Here is a 10,740-nt window from a genome sequence, read left to right on the forward strand (position 1 = left end):
CTGGTTTGGAAGGAGCCAATCAGAAGCCGAAGCATGGCCCGAGGAGGGCGGGGCTAGGTGCAGGAGGTGCAAGGCTGGGCGGGGGGGGGCAACGTGGCGGGGGGGCATGTGCCCTGGGTCCTAGGGGCGAGACAATGAACAATGCACCCGAGCACGGAGCAGAGCCAGAGCTGCCCTTCTCCGGCACAGCCCACTGGGGCAGGGGCTACTGCACCTGGCGTGCCCGGCTGCACGCCCACCCTGTCCTGCCCTCGGGATGCTCCGCTCTGGGTCACAGCTGGGTCCCTCTTGCCCAGTCTCCTTCGCCAGGGACTCGCAGAGCAGATCCTGGAGGGGGGAAGCTGGTCTGACCCAGGCACTGGAGGGCGAGAGAAGGGGGTCTGACCCAGGTTCTTCCCCACCGTTCTTCTCTCCCCTGCAGCCTCCAGCATTTAAAGTCAAGGAAGCTCTGACTCAGAGGCTGTGCCCCTCACCGCTGGGCTCAGTAGCTCTTGCTGCTCCTTTCCTCTAAGAATGTGTCCCACCCCTATGGGAATCTAGCTAGCCTCTCAGATGTGCTGGCAATCAGTCCCACCCCTGAATGCCACGCTGGGTGAAAAAACTGCTCTGTATCAGTTTTGAACTTACTTGGTCCGTGTTGTTCCCTCCTAGTTCTTATCTGGGGGGAGACAGTCAAAAATAAATCCCTATTGACTTTCTTTGTCATTCAGTATTGGGTAACCCTTACCTTGTTCCTCCCTCAAACCTCTTTTCTAAGCTGAATAGGCTGAGTCTCTTTTTTCTAACCTGGACAGCCCAGGACTTTCACAACTCCTAAAACAAGTGCTCTCCTCTCAGCGTGGGTACGGCCTGAGATCTCACCGTGGCCAGAGGGAACACAACAAGGACCCACTGGTGAACCTCAAGAAAATGGGTGCCAGCATGGCTGCTGACCAACTCCAATGGTGCTGCAGTCTCAACCGAGCTGCGGCCTGTTTTAAAGTAAAGTGTCTTGCCCTTGAAGCAGGGAAGAGAGAGCAGAGAAAGGGAAAGGAGAGCAATGTCAGCGTGCAGTCTACTCTGCACTGGGGGAAAGACCTGCAACTTCTGCTGATCTGTGGCTCAAGGACTGGACTCTTAAGTCACCTCAAGCCCATCAATGAGCCATGGTGGAGATTATCCTCAAAACTGAATGATCACTGCTATCACCGCTTACAATCAGTTGCCCTTTTTATCTTGTGCCCCCTCTAGCCCTGAGCTTCAGAACAGTGTGGAATGGATTGTCCCAGCTCCTTCTCCATGCCCACAACCTCTAGGTACTGGCCTGCTAATGCTGCTCTGCTTGCCTCCTGTTACCAAGCACAAAACCAGCCCCAGATCTAGCTGTAAGGCCACCTCAAGTGTCTCCAATACAACAGCCCAGCAGAAGGGTGCTGAGTAGAGTGCACAGACTAGAATGGAACAATGTCAGCACAGCAACAGGCTCTAGTTTGGTCATCTGGTGCATACATGGGACACAAGGATTGTGTTAGATTAGCCATAGTGGAAACCCTCTGCTCCCAGGGCTTGCAATGTGGCACGGAGCATTCCTCTGAGATGATTCCTAATGAATCTAAGTCACGATTTGACAATAAAGCCAGCGTAGCAATAAAAGCTAAATGGCTGCACATGATCTGCTGCTTCTGTAAACTATGCCTTGCCCCGTTCTTGTCCTGACTTCCTAGACCAAGGAGCCACCTAATGAGACCTTCACATGACAACACATACAATGCTAGGATAAGTGTTTGCGCCTCATTAGCAATCTCCACGTGTAAAACAGCTACTGCCACATTGTTTGAGATCCACTTTGAAATACCCTGCAAAAAAATAATGCAGTAAAGATAAATGAAGCCATAGGAAAACACCATTGAAAGTAGCACGCATGTGAAACAGCAGAGAAAAGCACATACCTGTACTATTTTCAAAAAGGGTAGGAGGAACCTGCAGCAGTGAAAGGTAGTCAATTCTCTGCTCATTGCTGTTGTTGCTGAGAACAGCTTAAGTCAGATTCAAGTGCTGCTTAAAGCAAACAGCTCTCCGTAAGAAAGCCTACTACACGTGCTTGTTTCTTATCCCTTTGTAAGTCTCCACTCCACTCCATTATTCAAATTGTCAAATTCAGTCTTTTCCACTGCCTGCATTTCCTCCAGACTAGCTTTTCTGTTTTGTTTTTGATATTCCAAATACTTTCCCTCCCTAAAGACCAAGAGATTATTTTCTATTTTGATCCCTCTTGCCCTCCTCCATTTTCACTGGCATTTTCTCCCACAGACCTTATCTGGTTACCAACATTCACTCCATTTCTTTCTCCCACTTCCCATCTTTAAAGCACCGATCCTATCCTACTTCCGTATGATGGCCAAGGGTATTTCAGAGGTTAATATAATTTGCCCTCCAGCCAGCAGCAAGCAGCCAACTCTATAGTCACTCATGACACAATACTTTCATTAACTTGCCCATCCAAGAATACACAGTTAGGCAACAACAAATAAATAGAGGTTTGACATCAACACATAGCAGTTGCTTTGCAAGGAAAATACATTAGAGAAAAGATCTCTAGGGATCTGTTAACCAGGCTACTTGCAGCAGTGACTCCAAGCTGCAATGGAGGACACAGCTATTCTGCCCCATGGGAAAGACATGGCACTGGGTTTCCCTTCCTTCAGCTTTCCCAAGAAAAATCCAGGGCTTGGATTCCTCTCAGCAGTTAGGGATGCAGGTGAAGCCACTATTATCGTTACCTGCAGGAGACTCTCAAAAACATTATTCCTAGACTGCCCAAATTCAAATATTGCATATTAAACTACTGTCGCTCTGGATAGGCTGCTAGCATTCCTTAGTTTGCCCTTTGTTTAAGCTGTGGTGCAGGACACATTTTGGAATATTGCAGCAAGTTTAAGTAAGTGCTGGACTAGGAAGCATCGCTTTCTTCCATTGATGCAGACTCCTATATAGAGGATTATGCTTGGTGATCTGCCATCTCTGCCCACAAGATAAAGCCAAGACTTGCTGCTATGCAAGCAGAACCAGGCTCTTGTTTATGTGACAACTAGGCTTTAAGCAGCAAGGGCATTGAAGATAGTGAGAATTTTTATGACCTCATGCTGATTTAGGGAAGTTTTTGGCAAACAGAGGAGCCTTATCTAAAGCCAGCAGAGAAGAGGCCTTGATCAACTGGGTCCTCTTGTATATTACAGCTCTTACTCAGCACAAAAGTAAAGCATTGAAATCAAACAGCTGTCTTCTATCTTGAGGCTGCTTCACACAGAACACTGGTTATAATTAGTGCTTTATTTCCCAAACTTTTCAGTAGTTTGGGGGTTTTTTAGGGCTGGGTATTACAAAAGAATTTGTCTCTCCTAGATTTCAGGCATATTTTTGAAGGTACAAAGGTCTGGCCTGCTCGCTTTCAGCTAGTAAAAAAGTTTCCACTGTCAGTGTTAATCTTGTGGCTAACGCTACTGTTGTTTGACTACGTGGCATGTTTTAAGGTGCCCACGTTTGTGTGTGTGGGTGGACTAAATCCCAAGCCACTCTTAGTCACCAAGGGCTGGACATTTGACTTTGATCTTGGACTCTTTCCTCTGCTGGGGAAAGGGAAAAGCCTCATGATGTGTTTGTTAACAGTCACTGAAGATGCAGGTAAAACTGTAAGACATGAAGATTGCAGTTTTGCGAGAATCTGTTACTAGGGCATTTATACTGAGCTTGATTTTTTTAAAAAGGCAGCAACTAATTTTCTAAGGCAAGGAAGATTTGCACTTAAAGTCTTAGAGGTTTAAAAGAGATAGTCACTCTCAGCTCACTTGGCAATTGCAAAGCTTTGAATGAGAAGTGGGGTCCATATATCACTGTAAGAGGGAAGATGAAAGGCAGTAGCCAATTAAGGCACCATTAAGGTTTCCCAAAAAGGAGAAATACAGCTCACTCTACTCCACAGAGCCAAGCACACATGCTTAGGACTTGGCTCATGTCACTTTGTCCTGTAAGCGTTAGCTGTGTGTTTGCTGCAAGTGCTTACGCAATCAGAAGTGGGAGGAGAGAGAGTCCACACAGCTGCCTATAGGAAAGGAGGTGCTCATCAGTTCATGTGGGCTACACCAGGAAAATTTTCAAATGGCTTTGAACCATGCAGCGAGTGCTGCCGCCTACTGGAATGTGCAAGAAATGGTACAGAACAATCCAGGTATTTGTAAGATGCTTGAAAAACCCATAGCAAGAATAATCTAGATGCAGAGAAATCCACGAAAGGGTGAGGCCCTACCAAATTTACTTGTTTCCCAGCCAGGGCAGTGCATTCCATATAAGGGGACTGAAAAAGGGCTATGCACCTACCCAAACTCCATGTAAACAATGCTCATAAGGACAGGGACAGCCTGTGCCAAGCTTAATGCTTCATTAAGCTCCCTACCTTGTTTTTCATAGCACCTTAGGCCTTTAATAGCAGCCCTGAAATTTATATTGCGTAGTCAGTTATGCACATACCCTGTATGCATCCAAGTGGAGTACAACGTAGTTAAAACCTTTGTACTCCATGCTACCCTGAAGTTCATGAGAACATGGATTACTCCATGCTACCCTGAAGTTCATGAGAACATGGATTACTAAGTAGTAAAGAAAGGGTTAAATAGACAGGGTTGGAAGCAGCTGATCTCAAAGGATCAATGGTGTATTCCAGCCTGTCCAATAAGAACATACTCCCAAAACCCTTTTGTTAATCCCTTAAACCTTATTTCTCTCCATAGTGACATGTCCCACCATCAGGCAAATGACTGCCCAGACACATTCCTCCATACCTTCTCTGGCACTTTATTCCTGAGTGATGCTACTGCTATCAAGTTAAAAAAGGGGGGGAGGGGGGAATAGATACACTGCTTTATTGTATACATCCAATATGGTTAAAAATAAAACAAATCAAAGCAACAAAACGCACCACATGGAGGACACGAAAAATACAGCTCACAAGAAATCCTGGTAGGGAACAAAACAAGTGTGAGTGCTTTCAAAACCAGCATTTCTACAAAACTGCATTTTTACCCTCTCTTCCTGCATGGCAGATCAAGTGTCTCTGGACTCGTCATAAATAAGCTGATCTTGGTTTATGGAGGGAAGCTGAGGTCCTGTCTCTGGAAGCACAGCACAGACGCCGCAGTGAGACAATTAAATATTAGCCACCGATGTTGCGGAGGTTGTTTTTCACAAGTAACCAACCAGTCTAGACATCAGGCAATAAAATCCAAAGGTCTGTTGAATCCACCCTTTCTGTTCATGTACTGCCTGCAATGGGAGGGTGGGCAGGGTGGAGAAGGGAACAGAGAAATATCAACATTATTAGAAATGAATTATCTGTCCCTGCCACGAATGTTAGAAATCAATTTACAAGGCAGTTATAAAAAGATACTGGGAGACATCTCTCAGGCTGGCTGTAGTTAAACACTGCTACATACCCTACCTGGCTTGTTAGTAATGTGTACGAAATAACTTGGGTAGTTTTAATTGACAAAATCTCCTGCAAAGGTGCTAGTAAGCGCTAATTTTAGCTACAGAGGCTGATCTGAGCTCACTGTAACAGCTGATCATTGATCAGGCATACACAAGATGTGTTTGCTGTAGTGGCAACCCCTCCAAAATTCAGCCCAAACATGCCTCTGCTGACATAAGTTTATAGCTCATTGTGCTTGCCGAAAACGTATCTGGGCAACAACCCTTTTCTATTGGTTCAACTGCATCTATGCTAGGGTTTTTGCTGGTATAGGAGTGTCAAAAAGGCCACACAACACCCCTTAACTGACATAAGACTAGCAAACATTTCTAGCCAACACTGGCCCAGAAGCTTGAAGACCACTAGCAAGGCTGCATCTGTTCAAAGACTACAGTCCCTGACCTATCAATTCGGTATGTTCCATGGGTGCCGAAGTTTAAAGACATGCCAGGGGTGGGGACAAAGGGAGGAAAAAATAACCCTAACAAGTGATGCAGTCACTTCCAGCGACAAACAGCAGCAGAATACAGGTGGGGAAGGGCTGGCACTCTGTCTTTGGTGCCACTGCTGCTCAGGTGGGCAGGATAAGAATTTTAGTTGCATCTAAACAGAATGTCTGTGCACCCTAACTCTTTGTTTCTTACTGCTTTTTGCCAGCAGCACAGGATTTAAGCGGGACACCACAAGTATGAAACTGGTATCTGTCCTGACTCTATAGCACATCCTTAGAGGCAAGACCATCAAGCAAGTCCAATATCAATGACAGCCGCTCAGGAAACAGACCCAGAGAGCTATTCTTCCAGCCAGGACTAAAAGTCTTCTCCAGTTCATCTCCTTCCCATGAGAATCTAGTTCTCTCTCAATAGATGTGCATAACCAATATTCCCATGTCCTAATCTGGTCTATTGGGTTTGAGTGGCAAAGCCACACACCTGTACTTTCTCTTCTGCGACACGTTGATGGCATAGGCATTCGCAGAACCATCCACTTTCTTTCCCTGAAAGACATAACAGGAAAAAATAAGGTCCAAACCTCAGAGTACTGTACAGAGAACTGGTAAGAAGCTGATGAGCACTGACAGAGGTGGTAAAATGAAACTAAGACAGCTAACCCAACAGAACCCTGTCATTAGGAAAGCCAAGGAATTTACTAAACCCAAGGCAGGTTAGTTTTCAGAAAGCAGATTAACAGAACTAACAAAGCAAACTATTTTTTAGAGACAACTGGCTGCAGGACTAATTGCTTTCTTCGCATTATACACCAAGGTATCTGTCCAAAGCTGATCCATAGCAAAAGGCATCATCCTCTGAGAGACCTTCCCAACACAATGGTGACAAGGCTAAACCTCACTTGTCCTGAGAGATAGGACTCTCTGATGCAAGGTTTCAAAACATGTGGGTGCATTATTTCTTAACGGTCCAGAGACAGACATGCAATAGAGACTGATTATGCCCTAGAATGAACTGCAGATGTATTCAAGAAAATGGCAGGGACTTCAAGTTCCAAGTGCTATGGAACACACCACTCACTTTTGTTGTGTCAAAAGTTGCAAATCCCATTAACTTCATCATCTCAATTTCTTCCTCCGTCTTCCCTTCCAGATCTTCTTCTAAAAAGACAGTAAAAAGCAATATGGAATTTGTGATACAACAATAAGAAAGTTTCCTGGCCTCAGGGTTGGGGTGCACAGATAGCTGGGACAGAAGCATGTGAGGAAGATTTCAGCAGCACCTGATTTTAGTAATCTTGACTCAAGCAATTTCCATGGCAACCACTGCACTTCTTAACTGAATTAATGATGCCCAACAAGCTCTCTAAACACTGAGGTAAGATACACAAAGGCTCAAGAGGTCAGGACAACATTCTCGCACCAGTAATTTGCCGCTCCTTGGCTTTAGTGTCTTTGACTTCCTTCTTTTCTTCCTCTCGCCTTTCCTTAGGCCGGCTTGGGGAAGAGGAGCTGGATCGGTGCCGTCTTGGAGATCTAGAATTCCAAACAAGGACAGGTTTCAGTGGAACAGCAACAGAGGGAAACACTGCAGCGGTCAATATTGCAATGAGCGCTAAAAACCAAATACAGAGACCTCTGTTGTAATCTTATCTGCCACACCAAGTAAAGCATGACACTGTTACACAGTGTTACAAGTGTCCTCTGGTTTCCTTGCACTCTGCAGTTCTTTCTGAATTTACATGCTGACTTTGCAAGAGCTCTGCAGCCACGACCATCTTTCTGTCTCTCATGTATAGTGATAAGCAATACAAAGCCCAACACCATGACTTAGGCACTGTTGCAATAACAAATACAAAGGGGCATAACTTTTCCCAGTTAACCCCTGTTAAGTAAGTAAAGACACCGGATGTCTGGTATAAAGGCTTCCTTAGTTTCCCCACCTTCTGCTCAGGTCAAAAGGCAAAATGGTCTCTCAGCTAGGTAGCTAATAACTCACTACCCTGCCAATTTCATAGCAACAGTGATATTGAATAGAGGAGAAAGGAGCTGCCAGCCAGAAACCTACTCCATTACCCTTGGAGGACAACAGCACTCTGCCCTCACCTGGATCGTCTCCTGTGCGGCGAACGGGAACGACTCCTCCTCCTGTCCCTATCCCGGGACCGCGAGCGCTCCCTTCGCCTCCTTTCCCTCTCCCGGGAAGTGGAACGAGAACGTCTACGGTCTGAGGCAAGCCAGGATTGGGAGGAAGAGAAAAAGAGAGGGTTGGCGAATCCTGGCCATCTTGAACTCACTGCTTTATTATGGCTGTAGGAAACCTCTTAGCTTGGAACAGAAGACCAGGTTTATTTAGTATTTAAAATGCTGGGGATGTCTCCCCACATACAAGACTTGCTCAGGGGTAGGAAAGGGTGATCCTACGGCGCAAACGAGACCAGAGGGAAAATGCACAACGCTCTGGGCAAACAGGGCCTAGCTCAACCCAGCATCACCAGTTCCTGCAGAAGCTCCTGCTGAGATTCTGGCTGCACGACTCCCCACAGCTTTCTGTTTACACCCTCCCCAACTGCAGCCCCACCATGTCCCAGGACCTCCCTGTCAACCTCCTCCTGACCCTAACCAAACTGGGCTGGAAGGAGACTCTGGCCAGGGGGAATCACTGGGGGCTGTGGGAACATTTTCCTGTGTCTCACCCATTCATGTGTCCAGGCCAAGTATCTCCAGGCTCCTTAGACTCGTCTGAGGACCAATGGGTGCTGTCAGGTATGGCCTGCTCAGTTCTCCTCCTTGATACACTCATTACAAAATCTACAATCTTGACTCCTTTCCTTGTTTTCATGTGTCCCAAGGAATCAATTGCTACATCCTCAGTGGTCTCTTTCTTAAGGAAAGCTTACAGTTTTACTTGGTAGGCCTGGGCCCATGCTTCGCCAGTGGCGTAACCAACAGCTCGGACCAGAAAGGACGCTCTGGCCAGGGGGACGCCTGGGGACTGCAGGGCTGCCTCCGTCCCGAGGCCCCGGCTGCTGCTTGGAACAGGAGGGGCCGACTGTCCTCTCGACCAAGAACCGAGGGGCAGCTCCCCCACCCCTGCCCACACTCATGCCTAGGGCTGGCTTCTTGGGGACCACCCCCAGCCCCCCCTGCTGCGGGGGAGAGGCTTGTCCCCCATCCCCCATGGAAGGGGGGGGGGGGGCTGCCACCACCCCCTTCTCTGCCTCCGGGCTGGGATCCAACCCCCTCGCCAAGGGGCGCACGGCACAGACCTGCCCCACCTCCGCCCTCCGGGGGAGGCACTCACCCCTGCGCGGTGGGGAGCGGGACCGGCTGCGGCCCATCCCTGCAGCCCGGGCGGACTTCCCGGATCGCGGGCCCACGCCGGAGCCCCGCGGGGAGGTACTTCCGGGGCGAGGTCTGTCACTTCCGCTCCGATGGGGAAGGCGTCCCCCGCCCGCCCCTGCGCACTTTGGTTCCGGGGAGGGAGGGTTCCGCCCTTCGCTGGGCTCGGCTCGCGGCCGCGGGGCTTGGGGTCTTCGTGGTCCTGTGCTGCTGCTGCTCAACGCGGCCTCCGTGGAAACAGGCAGACGCGGTTCTTTGGGCACTCGTGAAATCTTGTATTAGACTATAAAGGCTTGGGGAAGCTGTTCTTTGCAAGGTTCTGGGTACAAAACCCTCCTTCAGGCGGAGAGGGAGTGTCTGAAGAAGGGGGTTGTACCCGAAAGCTTGCAGAGAACACTTTGTGCAGCCATTTACTTGGTCTAACACAAGATTTCACCTTTCCCCAGGGAAGCTTGTCTGCCCATGTCCTTGCAACCAGCACCTCCATGGAAACACGCTTTGGGGGCACAAGCCACAGATGCCAGCGCCCAGCAGCAATTGCCTCCATGTAGATGCCCAGGTCATGACCTCGGCTCGGGCGACTATGGCGAGTTGCAAAGTCCTTCTCACAAGCACGCGATCCCCAGCCTTCGGGGGCTGCCCAATGTCCTACGCAGTGAGGCCGCTGGTTGGTGCCTGCCAGGGACACCAGGCACAGCGTAGCGCTGCATCTCATACCATGCAACCACCACCGCTCTGCCCACTGCAACTGGCAGGCTGTGTCCTCTCCCTCTGGGCAATCTTCCCCTCACCCCGGCTTCTCCCTGGCTGCATCTACGTGAGACACCCCACAGGGCAGGATGGCTTTAGCACCATGGATTCCCGTGTGAAAGTTCTGGGGTTATCTTGTGAGTGGGGTTTGCACACCTAACAGTGCTAACACCTTTGAAAGGATCTGAGACTCTCTTGAGAAACCCTTTTGAATTGATGCCGTAAGACTTCTGGTTGGGTTTGCTCTGGATACACACTAGGGATCTCAGGAGGTTTCTCCTAAGGGACAGAAACTATATTGGCATCCTTGGATCAAGCTTTTCTTTTTCTGTCTGCTCTTTGTAGCGTGTCCTGCATCCCCGTCACCCTCCAGCCCTCAGGCTGCTGGGCTATAAGAAATATACTGCATTTCTCGACACTATTGTAATACTGTTGTAAATTAGAAGCGCTTCTATAGCCACATGAGCTGAATCTGGGCCTTTCCCTTGCATGTGTGGGCTTCTGCTTTCACCTCTCCTCGGGCTCCTTGATTTTTGATTGGGATCCAGCCTCCTGCCCTTTCTCTGGAGCGCTTGCAGCCTCTCCAGCACCTGACATGTCCATTGTGCTGTTTTCTAAGCAAAACCAAGCCCTTCAGGCTGCTTCCCAGCCATGCACAGAACATCTGCAGCCCTCTGCATGGCCATGATGCTGGGAGGTT

General features: G+C 48.5%; 1 protein-coding gene across 1 annotated transcript; it reads right to left on the reverse strand.

Moving 5' to 3' along the window:
• Nucleotides 1-4,879: 4,879 nt before the first annotated feature.
• SNRNP27 (small nuclear ribonucleoprotein U4/U6.U5 subunit 27) lies at nt 4,880-9,361 on the reverse strand. The gene is made up of 6 exons (XM_019514364.1): nt 9,253-9,361; nt 8,055-8,175; nt 7,372-7,484; nt 7,030-7,109; nt 6,433-6,497; nt 4,880-5,295 (listed from the first exon to the last, which is right to left on the reverse strand). The coding sequence occupies exons 1-6, from the start codon at nt 9,287-9,289 to the stop codon at nt 5,241-5,243; spliced, it is 471 nt and encodes a 156-aa protein (XP_019369909.1). The 5' UTR covers nt 9,290-9,361; the 3' UTR covers nt 4,880-5,240.
• Between the last annotated feature and the right edge of the window lie 1,379 nt (nt 9,362-10,740).

This window comes from Gavialis gangeticus, unplaced genomic scaffold (assembly GCF_001723915.1).
Source record: "Gavialis gangeticus isolate Ggan-Ray unplaced genomic scaffold, GavGan_comp1, whole genome shotgun sequence".
NCBI classification, from domain to species: domain Eukaryota; kingdom Metazoa; phylum Chordata; order Crocodylia; family Gavialidae; genus Gavialis; species Gavialis gangeticus.